Here is a 20,038-nt window from a genome sequence, read left to right as displayed (position 1 = left end):
CCCCGGCACTGAGGAAGCTCTGCTGAGGGCTCTCCCTAGGCCAGGCCAACCCACCCGGCCGCGCTCGGCCCGCAGCCGCCGCCGGCTACGGCCGGGCCCCGGGGAGCCCAGCGGGGCCCAGCGGGGCCCTGCGAGGCCGCGGCCGCCGGGCCCAGGGCCGCCCCTCCTTCCCGCCGTCGCCGGGCAACGCGGCGCGGCCGGAAGCCGGCGCTGCACTTCCGGCGCGGCCCGGGCGCGCCTTCCCCTCCCGCCCGCCGCCGCCGCCAAGATGGCGGCGCCCGTGTCGCTGCAGGTGGAGTTCGGGTGAGCGCGGGCGGCGGCGGCGGCGGGGCCTGGGGGCCGCAGCGGGGGCCGGGGACCCGGGCGGAGGGTAGGGCCGGGCTGGGCCCGTCGGTGAGGCGGCCGCGGCCCTGAGGCGGAGCGGCTGTTGCGCGCGGCCTGGGGGGCCGCTACGAGCTCGTCTGGGCCCGGGTGCCGCCACCGTCACGGGGCTTCGGGGCTGCGGCCCGGGGTGGCGGGTGCAGCCGCCCCCGGGGAACCAGGCCGGGATGTCGGGCACCGCCGGGAGGGGCCGGGCTCCGCCGGGGCGGTTTCCCGCAGCGCTGCGGTGCGGCCCTGAGCCCCTCAGTGCTGCCCAGGTAGCGCGGAGCTGGGGCCGGGCTGCCGCCGCCCTGCCCTGCCCCTCCGCGCCGAGGCGGCGGCGTGGCCTCGCTTACGTCTGTGTGTGAGCGCCTTGTACAAGTCCTTGCCTTTCTCCCCTTTTAACCTTTTTTTTTTTTTAATTATTAAAATTATTTATAAAAACCTTCCACTCGTTTTTCGGCTTTCTTTCTCTGTACATATATATATGTGTGTGTGTGTGTTTATGTGTGTGTACATGCGCACTCGCTTTGCTTTGTGTTTCAGTTCTTTCAGTTCAGTGTAAAATAGCCGGGTTCTCGCTTTGTAGCATTTAGGTTTTCAGGTCTTTGTTGCTGTAGTATCTGCATTGCCAGCGCTCTGGCACTGGGAAGTTAAAGTGTTGCAGTGGAAGTCTGTGCATATTTGTGGAAATACTTGTGTTATTTTGTTAAAGCCTTCTTTTAGCAGAAGCTAAAAGGCCGCTATTTATTTGCTTTTTCCCACCCTTTCATGAACACAGAAATGCCATAACCCTTGAAATACTCTTCTCCTTAAGAATCCTTTCCTCAGTCTTTCCCACTTCCAGCTGCAGTAACTCTCCTAAGTTTCCCAGAAGAGTGAGATGCATTTTTGCTTCCCTTGGAAATGCATAAATGAGCTCTCTATGTACAAATCACAGCTGAGTTCCCCACAGCTAGCGCATTACAGAAGGACCTTATCTTGCAATCTACATTTCCCGCTGTAACAAAGCGTGACCTTGTTTTCATTACATAAAAAAATGTTTTTCATATAATTGCTGGGACTTGTTCTCTCGCATGAATCTCGGCTCATGTTAATAATCGCTGCTTCAATTTTCAGATAGCTATTTTTTGTGAGCTGGTGGAAGAACACCAACAGAGTGCTCTTTAGGAGAGTTGCTGCATATAAGTAATGCTGCCGAGGGCATAACAAGGGTTCTGTTGTGCTCTTCCATTGCAGAGCCAAGAAAACCTAGTGTGGCATTTTTAGATATTGAATTTAAAAGAACTTAGTAACGTCTGGACGTGCCTTTGTTGATATTTAGGTGGGGATTATTTATTTTAAATACTTCTCTTTATTGTGTTGGTTTCCAAGGGATGCGAGGCACCAATAAGTTTCCAGAAAGTAACTTTGTAAGACAATTTTTCTAAAGTAATTACGTTTAAGTTGGAAGAACATTTTGCCACAATTATATGCCCTTTGAAAACGGGTTGGTCGTTTTTCTACCTCAGTTGAGTATCAAGTGAGTTGAGTTTTTTAAGAGTTTCCTAATTGTTAAAACTTTGGTCATCCTGTTCAGCCTAGAGTCAAGAGCTCACACTATCTGCTTCTGTGTCCCGTATCTTAAAGTAGCATTCCTGTTTATTATCCATGTCTCTATTCACATGATAAAGTTTTATAATCTTCTAAGACTGAGTTTGGCCTGTGGCCTCACAACATCAGGAAAACTGATTTATGTTTGTAAAGCTCAAGATTTTCACAATTGTTCTTTTTCCAGAAAAGGAATATAGGTGAGGAGCTTGCCGAGGCTTATAAGTTGCAGTTACAAAAATTAATTATTTTTTCTAAGAGCCTAAGGAGATTAGGTACCTAGACCCAATTTAAATCCCATTTTTTTCAGGTGTGAGGACCAGCTCCTGTACTTGCCAGCCTCTGCATATTTTGCTCGCGCTCGATCTCTTGTGCTTGCAGAGGCCACCACTTAGTTATCTGAGGCTAGTCCCCCAGTACATTCTGAATAGCAGAAGGGGGATGTTCATCAGGTTGTTCAGTGGAGAAAGATTGTGTATTTATTTATTTATTTTTACTTTATCTTGTCATCCTTGTTGCTTGTTCTGCTTGCTTCTCCCAGTCAAGTCCCTCCCGAGAGGGAACGCTTTGTAGTAAGTAGATGAAGAAAGGGTTGCCAAGACTCAAGGACTGCTGGCTCTGCAGCTGACTTGCTATGTAACCTCGTGTGAGTCATTTCCTCTCTCTGTTCACAAGTGGAAACTGGGGGAATATTTATTCCAGAAGGATGCTACGATTTTTCACGTTTTGTGAAACGCCTTGAGACTTCTGGCTAAAAGGCGTTAGGGACGAGCGATGTTGGATGTAGCGTAGTGGCTGTAATATTGTTTGAATTGAAGCAATGCCCATAGTTGAAGGGAGAGGGAAGGCGTTAGGCTAGGCGCTGCACGGCGGTTTGTAAGCGCGTTGGGATGGGAGCCATCTTCCTGTTCTGTTGGGACGATGCCTGGCACCGTGGGGTTCTGGCCTGCAACGGAGCCTGCTGTATGTGTTGGCGATGGGAGATGGCAACTTCCCCTACGGACTTGTGGTTTGCGAGAGGAAAAAAAGACAAAGAGAATCCTGTGCTAAATATAGTCTGTGTCATTTGTTTTCTCTGTTGTGGCATCTATGTAAATTGCCTCTTTTGTACTGTCTTCCTTTTGACAATAAAGCAAAATCTCAGTGGTTCATTGTTTTTGTTTCAGAGGTGGTGCAGAACTCTTGTTCGATGGTGTCAAAAAGCATCAAGTGACTTTGCCCTGTCAGCCAGAGCCTTGTGAGTATCAGAACTTGTTGGATAACTTGAAGGAATGACAACAAATGAAACAAAGCTGGTTTGTACAGCAGTTTCATTAGTTGGCAACAAGAATCAATGTATTTTAAAAGCACTTTCAGACATACTGTGGATCAGATAGCTTGGCAATGGTTAGTCCTCAAAGTAAATACCAAGCAGAAATAGTCTGAGCATCTTTCCTGTCCTCTAAGCACTTGTGAATCGAGTTCTTCCTTAAGGCTTTTGCCTCCCTCCTCCTGGATAGACAACGGCCTCTGAATGTTTCCATCAAGTCTACGTTTGTCTTGCTTGATACTTGAAACCACCGATAACCTCCTCTCTCCCTTGTTTTGCCTTGCCTGTTCTGAAGTTTCCAAGAGGCATATATGTATATATGTGTGTGTATATATGTAGTGTATAGATATGTGGATGTGTGTATAGCAATGTAACATTAATGTATTTTATCTGCGAATTTGATTTTCAAGTATATGTAATCGTTTTATATTAACTATGCAGTTGAAAATGGCAAAGCTAATGCTCAAATGTGATGCTGGACATCCTGCATATAGCCTTCCCTACAGTAAAAAATAAGATGCTGTTAAGGTAAAGACTTGAGTGTCCCAGTGATAAACAGTCATAATCTCTGGTTTGTGATTTGGAATATCAATACTGAGAAGTGCTGTACTAACTCTCTTGTTTCTCCTTATGTGTGTGCATACTTCAGTTGCAACGTAATTTTGCCGCAGGTATGTTTTGAATTCTTCCAGCTAGATAGCAATGCTTTATGCTATTTGAGAGTGGGATTATAAACCGAAATAATACAAAGCATCAGGGAATGTTAACAACTAATATCTCATGAATGGCTAATACCATAATCTATGTGCTGTGAACGTTCAGGCCTGAAATCTTCTTGCCGTGCCTGGAAGTAATTAGAGATTGGTAGAAGCGCTTTTGATGCTTGGACATAAGTACGTGTAATTCAAATATAATAGGAGCACTGGAATAGCGTGTTATCTTGTGGTTAAGGACAGGGACTGGGGATCCAGAAACATGACCTGACGCTGATTTGCTTTGTGAGTTTAGTCGTGTTGCTTAACTTTCCCCTGTTGCTAGTGAAGTAGTAGTGATACTTTCATGTGTCACAAGAGAGTTCAGCATTAAATTCCAGCACTGTTAAAGCACTTAAGATCCTTAAATGGAAGATAGTAAAGAAATGCCAAAACACTCATTTAGTTGGTTTATAAACTTGGGGGCTAGAGCATAATTTTCTTCAGTGTTCTGTAAATTTAAAATACCCACTGATATCCACCGCATTGGTGGTGTTCAAACCATGATCAGATGCTCAAGAAGAAGGGGTTATTACATGAGGTGTTTATTTCTGCCAGGGGAAGGGAGGGATTAATATCAAAGAATGATTCTTCTGGCCCGATGGTTGTCAGCGGTGCAGTTGTATGTGGCCTAATCCATTCCCGCTTGAAGTTGCTGGGAAGACTTCTATAGACTTCACTAGGAGCTGGATTTATCCTAAAGGATAAATCTTTCCCTGAAGGTCTGGCTCAGTCTCAGGGTTCAAACTCACAATCTCCAGTGATTAATTCCAGATTCATCTAAGACATTATTGCTCCCAGCTTTTCACGCTGCCTTGTTTTTCAGATGCTGCTATCCCTGTAACAAGAGTGGCAGAATGGACAGTGTGCCCACTTACCAGCTCCCCTGGTTTGCAGCCTGCTATTTTCATGTGCATTGAGTGACAGGGAGGTTTCAGTTTTTGGGCAGGTTGTGGATTGTAGCGGCTGAGGAGCAGACACAGAATTGCGAGGCTTCTGCTATAGTGACATTTACAGCCAGCACAGGGATGGGGTAGGCAGATGTGCAGTTCATGTCTGACAGTAAGGGATCGCTGGAGATAGCCCTCATAATATTTCTGAATGAGAATTATGTCGTAGAAGTGAGGAGTCAGAAGAAACTGATCAGAAACGTGAATAAGAAATTTGGTAAATTCTTGTAATTTTACGTTATTCCTAATGCTTTGTATTTTCCTCATTCACATTAAGAAAGTTTAATTCACTTACCTCTGGGTAAATAAAGATATATGTAGTATGTTCCCTGCTGCCCTCGTGCAGCCAGAATTACAATGATTAGAGAAATAAAACAGCTCAGTTCTACTCAGTGCATCCTGTTGCTTACCTTACCCCACATGTCTGTCAGTTAATACTCTGGGGAAAGATCTGTAGTATGAACACTGCTTGAAGACCTGCACTTCTGACCCCATTTTAACTGATTTCATTAGCCATCAAGCTTATTTTTGGCCATTTTGGCCTCTCTTACTGACTCTTCCTTTCTTTCTAGGTTATTTTTGTCTTTGTCCTCCTTTTTGCAGAGCAGCTGCTTCTCTCTGGGACATTGGGCCCAGCTATATTTTAATTGTTTAGGCATTTTTATATATATCCCAGAGGTGAGGGCAGGTGGAAAATTATATGAAGAAATACCTACAAATACTTAGGTGAATAAAACAGCCTCTGCTCCATAGTTGACAAGGGCAATGTTCTCTGAATGATAATAATGTTGTTTGAACAAATTCTTCTGTGGTCATTTCCTTTTTCCTGGTAACAGGCACTAGGTGGAAAGTAGGTGGGTTCCAGATCCAGTTAACTTTTTCAAGAAGATTTGATTCTCTGGCCTTTTCTGACGCCTGGAGATGGGCTCCTGGAGAGATTAGGAAAGGCAGGAGGAAGGAAGCTGCAAATGGGACAAGAGCAAGCCACGAGGGGTACAGCCGTATGGCGGGGCCTATTTTTGTTATCCAAGGGTTTTTTTGTATCCTAATGTCAATAAAACAGCAGTTCTTTATTTCCAAAGCGGAGCTGTCTTAGCCTGCGTGTTGAAGTTGCTGCCAAGTAGGAACTTAAAAAGGTGTGATCTATCTGCATAGACAGATAGATTTACATAAGCCACACTTTGTGCAGGACTGTGTAATCTTTTAGAGCTGTTGCGGAAAGAAGACCTCAAGTTAAACAAGAATCTTGTCCCAAATTGCTGGCTATTTTGATGATCTCATTGATAATGCTGTTAGAGGATCTAAAGGCATTAATGCCCTGTTGGCTTATTCTGCATAAAAACGGTGTGTGGGGGAGAAAGCAGCTGGGGGAATAACAATATTTGTCACATGGAGAGAGGATTAAATTGGCAGGGAAATCAACTTTATTTTCAAGCATCTAAGAGGCTATTAGAGACAATGGAGCATAAAAGAGAGAAAACCTAAATTAAAAACTGAAAATGTATTTGGCAGCCTCCTCCTGAAACAAGCCACAGTAATTTAACCAAGTGCTTCAGTAATCAAATAGATCATTGTATGACTGCTCTGCAAGTGATGCCGGAGCTCCTTCCTCCATCTCGCTGGGACTCACAGTGGTGGATTTGTCTATGGCCATGCGAGTTGCATGGACGCTGTTGGAAGGGTAGGAAGTCACTGGCATTGTTTAACCCTTGTAGTCATTTCAGGTTTAGCTCAGCAGCGTCATGCTGGTGAAGAGTGTTTACAAAACCTCTCTGCTGTGCTGTCTACTGGATGTTGTATCTGGAGGTTGGGGCTGTTTGTAAAGTCTCTGGCAGTTGTGCTGCAGGCTGCTCAGCTGCAGGTCCAGGCCTTCGAATTCCAACTTCTCCCGTAGTTCCAGTGATGGGACTTGTGTTTTTGGAGCAGCAGTGACCAGTTTCAGCAGTCATCACTTGGACCTTCTCGGGTACTCAAGAATTCACCGTGTGTTTTGGCACTTAAAAGTCTGGAAGGATAAATTTTTAATCAGTGTATTTTGGTAATTGTTTGTGGTTTCCCTTTACCAAAACCCCAGGGAAAAAGCCTGTTGCTAATCAGACTTTTTTTTAGAGGGAAAATTAAAATAATCTGCCAAGTGCTGCTTATGTTAAATCCCCGTAGAGAAGAGCCTGATCTGCTCCTCGAGAGCTTTGCTTTCCAGGGGCCTTGTTCTGCACAGCATGGAGGACTGCTGGGGAGTTGGGAGCATTCATCTTCTCGGAGAAGAGCCTGGGGATCTCAAGAGATCAGACCTGTGTTACAGGCAGAGTGGCTTAAAAAATACAGCATGGCATGTGTTCAGAGTTGACTGGGGTGCTATGCCAAAACAACGTGTAAAATCAAGAGTGGCAGTTGGCGTCGGTTGTCTGCAAATGCCCAGTGCTATAGCTAGCTAGTACGTTGTAGTTAAGTTGTTAATATTCTGGAATGCTTTTATTGCTCTGTTTATTATTCCTAACATTTTAAAACTAGCTCCAAAGAAAGAATGAAAATATATTTGGTAATGCTGAGGCTTATTAGAAGAACGATGAAAAAAACCCATAGCTCTATGGAACTTCGTGCAGTCGAATCTCTTTAACCCCAGTGTATGGTACTCGCAGGTCTCAAAGGACTCTGGGGTTATTCCCTTACTTGTGCATCTCTCTTAGGCAGGTAATTATATATTTGCTGGCAAGGAAAGGGGGCTCAGCGGGTTACACAGGATGGGACCTCAGGCTGGACTAGCTCAGCCCTGGATCCCGGCTGCTCTTTCCAGCAATTGGTGCGAGCAGCCCTGGAGCCTGGTGTGATGCTGCAGGGCTGCCGCCGCGAGCAAGCGGTCCCTGCCGTGTTTGCAGCCCTGGTGCGGGGCTCAGAGGTTGCATGCACAGCTTCGGGTCACCGTCCCAGCGAGGCCATGCATCACTTCTGCGCAAGGAATGAGTCCTTCAGAGGGAATGGGGAAACAAACGCATGCCCTCGCAGGAGCAGTCCCAGCACTCTCCCGGGAGGCCGCGGAGCTGCGTTACTGGATCAGCTCATCCCAACTCATTGTGGAAGGAGCTTCCCAGGCACCGAGAAACCAGCTCTTGTGTGTGACCAAATCCCTGGGATAACAAAGCCTGGCTGTTCCACCCTCCTTCCCAGCCGCTGTATTGCAGTGTGGACACCTAGAAGGATAACCTTTCTGTGCCAGCCCCCCCCCCTCCGCTCTCTCTTTTCTCTTGGTGGGATTTGCTGTGCTGACAGCACTGTTCAGAGGGTGGCAGCGGAGCAGGGCTGGGGAGGAGGATCTGGGCCCTTTAAACCGCTTAGCATGCGGTTCACACGGCTCCGGGCCAGCTGTTCCTTTCTCCTCCTGCCCTCACTCGCAGGAGTTGTTTGCTGAGCTCAGAGCTCCTGTGCAAAATTGCTTTTCAAAAGAGCCACTTTCTGCTTAATTAAACAATGAGCCGCCGTCCCTCTGCACATCTGTAAAGCTCCCTCTGCAGCCCCTTTATCCCACAAACTGCTCCATTCTTACCTCCATTCACTTGTAAATCTTACCCCCCCTCTCCTCCACCCTGATCATCTCACTGGCCCTTTCTTTTCCCCTTTCAAGTAAGACTGAGGGGCTTGGAGTATCTGTGGGGGTGGCTGGGTTGGGTGGACAGGAATCGGTTTAATGGTGCTTGCCGTATATGAAAGTCTAATAATAGCAAAGCAGATCTGAGCCCGAAAGTGAGAGGCGAGGGCTGGACGCTGCGCGATTTCTGTATTTAGAGGAATAAAATCATGGCAGTTCCTGAGCCGAGCTGAGACACTGACTCATCCAGCAGCCAGAGGGGACACCAGCCACCAGCCAGGCTGGGAGGGGGCAAGGAGTTGACTTCAAGGCTCTTTCTGATCCAGCTGGCAGTGCCAGGGAGAGCCCAGCCCAGGGGATTCCCTGGGCCAGGCTGGCTGCGTGCAGGGCAGTGCCAGGCTGCCGGGGAATCCCTCTGCATGCTGGTAGGAGCAGCCACCTTTCTCTGTGGTCTGGGGTCTCACATCAGCTCTGTGTAGTCTTTTGTAATAGTGATAATGTTTTCCTTTTTAACCCTTGGTGTGCGTGCATGCACACAAAACCGAGAAGCCGGGAAAATAGGGGAGAGGGGAAATTTCAGTTTGATGGGTTTCAGCTAAGCTTTACGCCTGCGGTTAGTAATGCATTCTCTGAATTGTCTTCCTGAGCAGCTTAAAAAAAATTAACCAGCAACATTCAAGGTTAAGCAGGATAAATGAATGGAAAAGTGATGAGGTGGGATATCTCCTTTATCATTGGGAAGGACAGATTATAGCCAGGGTGACGCAATATCATCTAGCATAGATGGATAGGGAGGAATGAAGAAATGGGAGTTTGGTGCATTAGCAGAAGATTCCTGACTGCAAAAACTATTAGACCATGGCACAGTCTCCTTGTGGTTTGGTAGCGGGTCTACATTGCTCAAGCATCTTAAAATCAGACCGGGCAAGGCTTGGGATGGTCTTTTGTTGATAATAATTCTGCACTGGCAGAGGGATAAAATCACAGGACCTGTTAACGAGATGTTATTTTTAATGTCTGCCATTCCCAATCTGGCACTTTGCTGCCGGTGCAATAGTCTTTGAGGCTCTCTCAGTTCCTTCCTTTGACAATTTTGAACGAGAGGCAAGACCCTGGGCCAGCGCTAGTGATCTGTGATCCTAATTAAAAGAGACAGTTTGGTGCACTGGCATTTATTTGGGAGCCTGAAGTGACAATAGCGTTGGGTGTTACGGAATTAGATGCTCTGACTTTGGAAATGAGTAGGGATTAGGTTTACCCTAAGAATCAGCTTGGAGCTGCTTTTTTTTGTCACAGGAGCTGATGGATCTGGAGGCTTGCTGCTGGCTAGCGAGTGGGATTGGAGATCCCTTGAACTTGTGTTCTCCTACCAGCAGCCTGCGGGGAGTGGAAGATCCCAAGCAGCTCCTCTCCAGTTCATGACCGTTGTGATTAAAATCTCAGGGCTGAGAATTGCTGGGTGATGGCTGGGATCTGAGTCTTCACTGCTAACAGGAGGGCTATGAAACATCCCTGTGATCCCTTCCCATTTTGTGGACACAAGAAAATGGAGAAGAGGATTGCTCTTCTAGCTGAGAAGTGAGAAAAAGATGTCATAACGCAATTAAAAATTACAGAAACCAAGACCTTGGTGTTCGCTCGTAGCACACAAGAACAGATGAGAGCAACGATTGGGATTCTCTTATGTCTGGCTGTAGTTACCCCCTAATTTTTTCCCTAGTACTTAAATCACTGCCCACTCCAGAGCGTGGCAGGATTGGCTTGTGCACTTGTCAGAGAAAATGGATTTTGCTCTTGCTGCAAAATTTTGCCTTGCTGCTCACTCTGCATAGTACCGAACCCATTTGCCTGTGACTCCATTTATATCAGCTATTCCAGGTCTTCTTCTACGGTTTATGGCACACCATCATCTGCTTCAGCGCATGATTTGCATATCAGATGGGAGGCTGGAGGAGTCTGAAGGATCCCTTAGGTCAGGTTTTGTAACAAGCTCTTTTAGAGTGCAGATTCCTGGAGGGCCGTCAGATTCAAAAGCTGAGAGAAGGCATGCACCTGGAGGGGCAGCAGGTATTGGGAGCTGGTTCGTCTATTTTAAAAACAAGCTGCTTAAGCAGGGAAAGGGGCATACAAATTGTCTTTCCATACATTTCCATGCAGGCAGGGGGAATAATGGCAGAGGAGCGGCAGGGAAGGGGCTTTGTCATGGTTACAGGCCGGTGGCTGAGAATGTGGGTGGAGCGGCGCTCGTCCAGAGTTAGTGACCTCAGCAAATTGGAGCTCAGCCATGGTCAGTATGATAAATGATCTTATTCTGGGTCAAAGAAATGGTACCCCACAGGGAGGTATCCGCAAGGCGGCCCGGGAAAGCGCTGTGCTCTTGCGGCACTGACCCCTTAGTGACCAGTGCTGCATATATCTTATTTATTACGGACCAGAAGGGAATTTTCCATGGTTCGGCCTTTATAGGGTTCCCCTATTTCCCTGAAATAAGCTCCCAGTTCTGCAGCCAAGGCAAGAGTATGGGTGTAATTACACCCTCTGGGTACCCTTCGAGGCACTGTGTGCTTTGTGCGGGTTTGTATGTGGATTTTAAGGCAGGGGACACGGAGGTGTCTGGTTGTTGCGTGTGTGTGTGTGTGTGAATCTGCCAGCGACCTGTGCAGCTCCCTGGGAGCCGAGAGCTGCGTGTCTCTGTCAACTGGTATTACGGTTGCGCAAAATCCTTCTGCGTTTCTGCACGTTTATCAGTTTAGTGTGAGATCCTTCTAGTGCAACACCCAGCTTGGTGTTTCTTATTCAAGGCACCTGGTTTCTCTCTGTGCACAGCGAGTGTCCTCTTTGCTCAGTTATCACTGATGAATCTGTCAGGCCCAGGAGGTTTTATTGAGCTAGGAAAGATCTATGGATTTCAGCCCTGGTTTTGAGGGCGAATGAACCTGGGCTCTTGGTCCAGGCAGTGCTAAAATGGAGTCTTAGATGCATTTCTCTTGCAGAGGAAGCTCAGCAGATTCTTCATCAAGGAACAGTTGGGGTAATGCAGAAGATCAGGCCTTGGAGGGTACGCAAGAGGACGGAGCAGACTGCAGTTCTGTCTGCCACAACCAGGAGTGTTTATGATGCAGCTGGGCTGAAAATGAGCCGACGCTGTTGGGTTTTTGTATGCATGCTCGCTGCAGTTTTTGCATCCTGTCTGCTTGCGTGACAAGCCAATGACTTTGTGTCACTGCAAGCACACACTTCGTTTTCCTGAGCTGTGTGTTTCGCTGGGTGATTTGTTTTATGCATGTATTGTGGATTTGAGCTCCCATCTGTGCACTTGAACTAAGCAGTTTTCTCAAACGTTTGCCGGTTTTTCTTTTTTTAATTAACTTTAGATTATTTTTCCTGAGAATTTGGAGAGGTTTGATGTACTGTTAGCACAGGCAACAGAAGCTGTCTCTGTATACAAATAAGACAGGGATTTCCTACCATGTGCTTCAGTCCCTCCTTTGCAGTTTGAGAATATTTCAGATTCCTTGGTTGGTTCACTCTCGCTTCTCTGCTGATGCTGGACAATGGCGAGGACAGTTACCGATAATTAGAGTGGATTTTTTTGTTTGGATATTTGTTTACTGTGAATGCAATGGAGTAGGCTACCAAAAGGATTTCATTGCGACCATGCAGCAACGATAAAAATATATCATTACTGGGGTGAGCTGGACTTGAGTTGGTGATGCGGGAGCGAAATGCTGTATCGTCTCAGCTCTCACGTGAACCTCACTCCTGGGCCAAAATGCACGGTTGCTTTTGCAGCAAATGGCATAATGAGTAGTACAACTGTGCTCCTACAAATAGCAAATGCCTCTGTTCTGTGATGGGGGCCAGCTTCAGATCCAACACGAGTGTAAAATTGCTGCGTCGTAGTGACACTTCAACTTGTCAGCGGATGTGGTGCCTGACCAGGTTGAGATTTTTTTTCTTCCTTATGTGTCATTTGTAGAGGACCTGCTGTTTGCATAGCAAATCCTCAGCCCAGGGAGCTGGAAAGCTCTTAGACCCATAGCATAGTATTAGAAAGAAAATGTCTTAGGAACGCTACGTATGTCAACTGTAAGAGATAAGCGGTTGTGCTATAATTTACCTCTTATTATTTCCATCATGATAACATACAGAGTCCTGAGCTGTTGATGAAGACTGCTATTTGAGGCACTGAGCTGCAAGATGGCTTCTCCCCAGACCACTTGCAATGGAAGTAATCTTGTTCCTTTTCAATATCTTACTTGTGGGAGATGGTTTTGGTGTGGCTCTGGTCATTTTTCATCCTTTATAATTGATTTATTCTAGTAATATTGGTGTACAGAATGTAGAGACATGAAGGTGGGGGAGAAAATTCAATGCTGAGAAAGCAGCTGAAAGTATTATGTCTCAAGGTTGGCTGCAGAGAAGGGGGTCTTAATTTTCATTGTTGTTTGGAGCGGGGAAGCTCCAGGCATGCACAGGGGTATCAGGTTTTTTTCCTACTGTCTAAATTCTTCAGTACGTGTGTACGTGACTTCTGGGGAGGAGTAAATGAATGTAGGCTCAGGTGGGGCTGAAAATAACATTTATTATGGAAGGAGTAGGGGTGAGGGAGTCTTCCAGCTCAGCCTCGAATAAATCAGTCCTCTCGCCCCTTCATCCAGGCTGCTTCTAGGTGGCTGTCTTTTATCCAGCTGGTGCAGCGTGTTTCTGTTTAAATGATCTCTCCTGAAAGGTCCCAGAGGAAAGGGCTGCTTATTCCACGCAAGGAGAATGGTATATGGCACAGTTCATTGTTGTGTGCCCTGCTGCAAGTGCATAAATATGAAACAGCTCACGGGCGTTGCTGCGGTGGGGCTGGTGTCCCCTTTGCGCCCCCCCCTCCTTCTCCTGAAGGCTCCTTTCCATCTTTCTTCCTCTCCAGCTTTTATTTCTTGGTGATGGAGAGCAGGAGCCGTTTGGGTGTGAGATCCTGAGGGCTTTAAGTTGCAGCAGCATTTCTCAGAGGAAGGCAAATATAGTTAACTCTTGTTCTGGCAGCTGACCGACTGGCATGGTATATAGATACCTTCTGAGCGGCGCTCGCCGTCCGCGGTGCATGTTGCTAGGAAAGCAGCAGGAAATGGTCTATTTTGTGCTCCTAACTACGTATCATCACAAGGGAGTCGTGGGTTGGCCCCCAGGCAGGTGGTCCAGCTCACCGGGCAGTTTTAAGGCACAAAGCAGCTCTTTTTGCCCTGATCGGAGTGATCCAGTGCTCGGAGGCAGCAATACCTGTCGTGCTCCGGGCAGCCCCACAGTGGGACCGGTGTGCCGGGGGTCAGGCTGTCATCCGGAGGCACCGATGCCCTGGAGACTGGGGGAGAACAGCGGGAATCTCAGAGCATCCCCCTCCCCCTTTCCCTGGGAAAAGAGGCCCCCATCTGCTACAGATGGACATGTCCCCATTGCCTAGTTGATGTGCACCTGCCTACGCCAGGGCTGTTCATCCTTGGTGTGACAGAAGTGATGGGGGTAACGTTATTCGGAAGAACCCCAGCTCTGCTCTGGGTAGCATCCGCGATCCCATAAAATCCTGGGGTAAGGCAAGGACTGCGTCGAGCTGCTACACGCGCATTTATTTTTGCTGGTCATGAAGCAAACACATGGGGAATCGTATGCAGAGTTTGATTTCAGCTCGGAGAGGTGCGTGCGGAAAGGTTCCCCATGACTACACTGAGCTTACCACACGTGAGACAGACGTGGAGACCCATCCCGCCGTCCCCACTTGTCCTGTGAGCAGGGCTCCAGCCCTCACTGGTGGATTTGTCCCTTCGAAAAGCTTCCTTGCACCTCGAAAACAAACAAAACTCTTTCGGGGCTTTCAAAGGGCTGTTTAAAGGAGCCCCGGGAGAATAACTGATTGTGGATTCAGAATGATGAAGCGGTTTGTGGAACGGTGAAATATAGAGGCAAATGCAGGAGAACTCCACATTGCAATTTGTCAGCTTCTCTAAACCCTGTAACGGATTATTCCCCCCCTCTGTCGCTTCTCACCTCTCCAATAGGAAATTAACTGATGCTATCACTAAAGAAATTGTTTTTGCCTCACAAAGTAAAATTGATACTATAAAAACCCGCCAGCAGTGTCTCCTCCTCCTTTTACATGAAGACAAATCCTTCCTGTCACCTACTGAAATGGAAAGATAAAGGCTGAGCTTTAATAAAGAAGCTATAAGCACAAAGTGTAGAGGGAGGGAGCAGGCACGACGTGGGGAACACACCATGGCAGCAGGTGTGATGCCGAGGGATGTTGCAAGTGTCCACAATACAACTACTGTAGCCAGTGCCTGTGTGTGTGTGTTTAATGCATGGTTATGTACACGTTTCTGCCCCAGAACTCCAAGAGTTCGTGCTGGTTTTGGTACCGATAGTATCTACCTTTACTCCTTTCAGGTTCTTAGGCTTGCTTGTTTGGACTTTTTAAACCTAATTATACACACAGAGAGTTAAACATCAATTTGTTAGGTGGTAACGGAACACGCAGGGTATGGGATGTGTTAAAGAAAACTTAACATCGGCAGTCTCCTGCTGGATTGGCACTTCAGCATGAACTGCATTCATTCTTTGTGGGATGCGTTTTCTGCGGGAAACCTCCTCTGCCAAACCGTGGGTTTTGGGGCAGAGCCCTGAGCTCTCTTGAGGCAGGACTGCCTGTTAGATGCTGGTAAGGGACAGTCCTGTTAGGTGGTTTCTTTGACTGGAGGTTTGCAGCTATCCCCATCCATCTTGCAAGTTCCTCATCTACTCTTTTGTGGATAAACAATCACTTTGTTCTGGCATCAGCTAGGAGCCATCAGCTAGTTTGTAAACTGCTGTCCTTTCTCCTTTCAGGGGATATCAGAAACCTGCTAAAGTGGATCAAACAGAATCTGTTGAAAGAACGACCCGAATTATTTATGCAAGGGGAATCTGTGTAAGTACAGCTGTTATGAATCCTCCTTGTGTTTCTCTGTTGATCCCCATGGTTTGGGATACGTTTTTCCTGTTGGTTGCAAGAAGCAAGTTAGTGACCATGAAAACATGGGATTTGCTAAAGTGATAATGGGAGGTGTCCCACACTACACCTGACCCCGTTCCACAGAGAGCGTCTTTTGCAGCCCTCACTTCAAATCTTTACACCTGAAATGTGAAGCAGGGCCATGTATACTTCCTCTCCGTTGTCACCTGGAGCAGCGTAGCGCATGTATCCTCAATTCCAGGAGTTTTAGCAGGTCTGTCCGTTCCCTGCTGACATCACTGGGACTGAAGCAGTCACTTGGAGAAACGCCAACAAATATTTCTTCTGGGAAATGTATTTTTATTGTCAAAATGGGGCCAACCTCGTGGAGGGGAAAAAAAAAGCCAAGAGAAATGGAGCAGAGTGAGCTGTGCAAGCCATCCCTGACTGTGGGGTGGCGCTGGGGGTGTTTAACATTCGTCACGGATCTTTGTGAGCTGAAGCGTGTGCCAGGTCCCCTGGTAACAGGAGAGACAATTGCAGGACACTGAAGATCAAAGAGGGGGAATCCCTTTGCCTGTAATCAGGGGCTCGGAGTGGATCCCGGGTGTTTAGTGCCTTTGGTAGGGGCACCGGAATAGCTTTCCCTACCTTCGCATCGAGCTCTCTGCACTTGACTGTAGTGCATGGGTTTTAATTACCTGGCTTTTGTACATCGTACGGAAATGTAGTCATCTCGGAGCATCCTCAGGAATGGTGCATTTTGATTCAAATGAGCTTTGGGATTGCTCCTGCCTCCCCTTTATTTGATCTAGAAAGGGCACAGACTGTACCTGTTTCCACCTCCGTGCTAGGATTCCTTTTTCTCTTTGGCTTTATAGGCAGTCAGCTTGTGATCTGTGCTGTAACATCCCTTGTTCTTAACTATTTGTGAAGCTTTTCAGCAGCCCTGTATCCTAATTATTTATCTCTGTTCTGCAGGAGGCCAGGAATTTTGGTGCTCATCAACGATGCAGACTGGGAACTAATGGTCTGTACTCCTTCAGTTTGACTTTCTTTGTTGAAAATATTGCTCTGTCTGTTCTGTGGTTGCTCTCAGGGAAGCTATTTCTGATTCCTGCCCCAAGCGAAGCATCTCGTAGTTGAGGGGGAAGGGGCAGGCTGGGATCTCTCTCCCTGCATTGTACTGTGGCTGTTCAGAAGCCTGGAGCCTTTCTCTAACCTGCTGAGTCTCATCAGTCAGCCAGTGTCTGAAGAGAGATCACCCGTATTCCCTGGCCTCTGGCAACGGGCTTCGCGCCTCTGGCTGCTCGCAAGTCTCCCCCATGCGTGGGGTAACAACTTAGTGGGTACCAGGCAGCTTCACAGCCCCAAGCAGACCGCCTTCGCTGGAGTACGGTGGTGCCGTAGCAGGTGAAGGCAGCCCTGGGGAGATTTCTACCCCAACAGGCAACTGGTAAATATCTTCCCTTTTCAGCCCACTGTTGTGCTCAGACAACAGGCAGCCCCGAACTATTTTCCTGCCTCGGGCACCCACCTGTTCTGTCAGAACCCAGGTCCAGAAAGCGGTGTGGGATAATGAACGTCAGCTCCTTGTCTGATCTCTCACCTTTGCTTCCGTTACGATGAAAACATCAGTCCTATCCCCTTCTGCTCTCCCTAACACTCACCATCTTTTTTATGAGCTGTTTTCTCTTTGCAGCTAGTATTTGGAAATGACATTTAAACCATTTTTCATTTTTTTTCTTGGCCTGCAGGGTGAGCTGGATTATAAACTCCAGGACCAGGATAATGTGCTTTTCATCTCGACATTGCACGGCGGGTGAACTCCTGGAAAAACAAGAGGATGTAAATCCAAATCCCTGGGCAAAAAAACCAAACAAAAACCTAAACCCACCCAAACCTCTCTTGAACTGCCTGTGCCCGGTCTCTGCATCTTCCCACCGCGTTCACTTGTTACTAGACATCCAAATAAAGCCCTGCCAGCACGCGGCCTGCTGTCCACCACAACAGCATCCATCTTTTGGTCCTCATTTCACCTCTCCTGACTGCACCTCCAGGTACCCTAATGAGCAGAGAGCACCTGCAGCATGTGGGACTTTGTTTTTCCATGACGGGAGGAAGAGGGGTGCTGAACCTCAAGTAGAATGATGTGTCTTTGCAGGCAATGAGGCGTTCTGGGGGAGATGTGCCTGCTTTGGGGCAAGGCTGGGGTGCCTCTGCCTTGGTGCTGGAACTGGGATTCTTTTAACACAATACTTAGTGTTGGTACAGTCTGTGCCGCAGCTACGCGAAGGGCGAGACATGAAGTGCAAGGAAACAAAAGGTTACTTTACTAGCTTTTCTGTGAGGTAGCGGACATTACAGCTTCAGAGCCCTCTGTAGTGACTTTCCACTTGTGATATTTATTTACGGGAAGTAGGAGAGAAATAGGCTTTTTTGGTTTTGTTTTTCTGATGCCTTATGCCTCTTTCATACCTGAGCTGAGGCAGGGTGAAGTACTGGCCCACGAACAATGTCAATTTATAACCATTTGGTTGGAGGGGAAACAGACCCATGCCCGGCCTGAGACAGCACGGAGTGATAAGGGCAGCAAATTATCTTTCTGTCACCGTGATGGACAGAATTGATCAGCCTGCGTTGCGTTCTGTGCAGGTGGGGAGCGGTGGGGAGCTGCGTTGCTGCAGCCTGGCCGGGGAAGGGCTGGGGCTGGAGTTAAAGCGCAGAGACCTGGGAAAGAAAGTCAGTGGCTTTTAACCCTTTCCGTCAGTGGGAGGGGGAGGCTTCTTACTGCGTGCCCTGAGGAAGTCCTGTGAGCGCAGCGGAAGTGGGTGTGCGCGGCTCTGCTAGGGCACAGATGCCGTTCGCTTTCCAGAAGTTTCCTCGGACAGACGGACTGGCCGGCCTGCCAGCCGGGAGGCCACAGCCAGAGCAGAGGGAAGGGGTCAGAGAGGATAGCGTTGGCGCCAACAGGTCTGAAACATGCTGCGTGAGCTTCTAGGAGCGTCCGACCAGGATTGCCCTTCCTGCGCTCCCCCCTGCCCTGCTCACCTCCGTTTCGGCAGAGCTCTGGCAGCACGCGGTGGTCCCCGGCGGCAGCACTCCTGCCCGAGCAGCGGCTCTCCCGGGGCAGAGGGCTCGCCGGTGCCGTAAGCTCAATCGGTGCACATCTCAGAGCTGATCTGCACCACGTACGGCTCGCCCTGTCCTCGATCTCCGGGAGCTGCCGAGGAGGAGCTGGGAGGTGGTGAGCAGCGCAGTGCACCAGCCCCTGCTCGGGCAGCCTGGCCTGACACCCCGAGTGCTCCGTACAAGGAGCCTTTCCCATCCGGCGCCTGACAGAGGAGTTACTCTGTCTGACGCGGAGGGAGTGCCAAAGAGTAATTCTCCCGTCTGACTTCTCCGGTGACTCCTCTCTCAGGTTTACCCCACCACAACCTGCGTAGCTAAAAGCACCCATGGACTACGATGCTGCTGCATCTGAGAAACCCTGACTTCAAGCCCACTGCTGGTAACGAACCGATATTCAGCCTTTTCCAAATCCAGCCGCCGCGACTCGAGTCCAGCTTGCGCCGTTCATAAATGACACGGACGGGCCAAAGGCTCTTCTCTGTCCTGAGTTCACAGCCGTAAGCTTTGCTGGGCCGGGGGAGCGGAGAGGGGATTCCAGGTGACGGAGCTGGCTGAAAAACAATGAACCTGCGTGGCGTGCAGCTTGAAACAAACTTAAACCGAAGTGGGAAAAGGCAGGTTCGTCTTCAGCGCTGCTGCCGGCCCTGCCTCTACACTGCGTTTTTGCCTTAGGCTGGGCTTGTCTGTTCTTATCCCCCCCAGCTGTTTGCTCACGATAGGATGAGTTCCTTCCCTGGGAGGTGTTATTCCCCTCGCTAGCGCAGGTAGACCCAGATGGCTTAGCTCCTGCTGTAGTAAAAGCTGCCAATCATTGCTAAAAAAAGCTAGAAATGGGAAGATGAGGGAAGCCAGGGGAGGGGAGAAGAGGAGTACAGCAAAATCCTGTAACAACAACAACAACAAGTTTCTGAAATAAACGCCTTTTAAAACATTCTCAGCCTCCAGCTTTGTCCTAGATAGGCTCTTGGTGAAATTTTGCTCGGATCCTGTAATGCTTCCCTCTTCCTCCTGGGTTTCCTTGGCAGCCCCGGCTGAGTCGCTCGGCTTGTGGAGTCATAAAGCCTCTCTGTTAAAAGCCTTCCTCCCGCTCGTGCTTTCGTGGGAGCTGCTCCGGGAGGACGCGGGACCGCCGCAGCCCTCGGCTCCGCTCCCGCCTCGTCCCTCCGAGCCCCGCCGCGGCGGGGAGACCCCGTCCCCGCAGCCCGAGGCCGGGGGCAGCCCGAGGCCGGGCCGCTCTCCGCCGAGCCTGCCCGGTGCCCGAGCGGCGGGGACGGTTCCCGGCTCGGCGGAGACCCAGCACAGCCGAAGCGGCCTCCGTGTGCCCGGGGCGAGCCGGGGGGCTGCGGCAGGAGGAGGAGGAGGAGGAGGAGGGTGTCCCGGCCGGCG

The 20,038-nt window shown here is 48.8% G+C and overlaps 1 protein-coding gene across 1 annotated transcript; it reads left to right on the top strand.

The window, feature by feature from the left end:
* The first annotated feature begins 262 nt into the window (after window positions 1-262).
* URM1 (ubiquitin related modifier 1) lies at window positions 263-19,567 on the top strand. Its single transcript, XM_050907844.1, has 5 exons — window positions 263-303; window positions 3,117-3,187; window positions 15,415-15,496; window positions 16,502-16,550; window positions 17,278-19,567. The coding sequence occupies exons 1-5, from the start codon at window positions 269-271 to the stop codon at window positions 17,344-17,346; spliced, it is 306 nt and encodes a 101-aa protein (XP_050763801.1). The 5' UTR covers window positions 263-268; the 3' UTR covers window positions 17,347-19,567.
* Window positions 19,568-20,038: the final 471 nt, after the last annotated feature.

Source organism: Gymnogyps californianus, chromosome 18, assembly GCF_018139145.2.
Source record: "Gymnogyps californianus isolate 813 chromosome 18, ASM1813914v2, whole genome shotgun sequence".
In the NCBI taxonomy this organism is placed as follows: Eukaryota; Metazoa; Chordata; class Aves; order Accipitriformes; family Cathartidae; genus Gymnogyps; species Gymnogyps californianus.
This window is presented reverse-complemented; position numbering and strand designations above follow the sequence as displayed.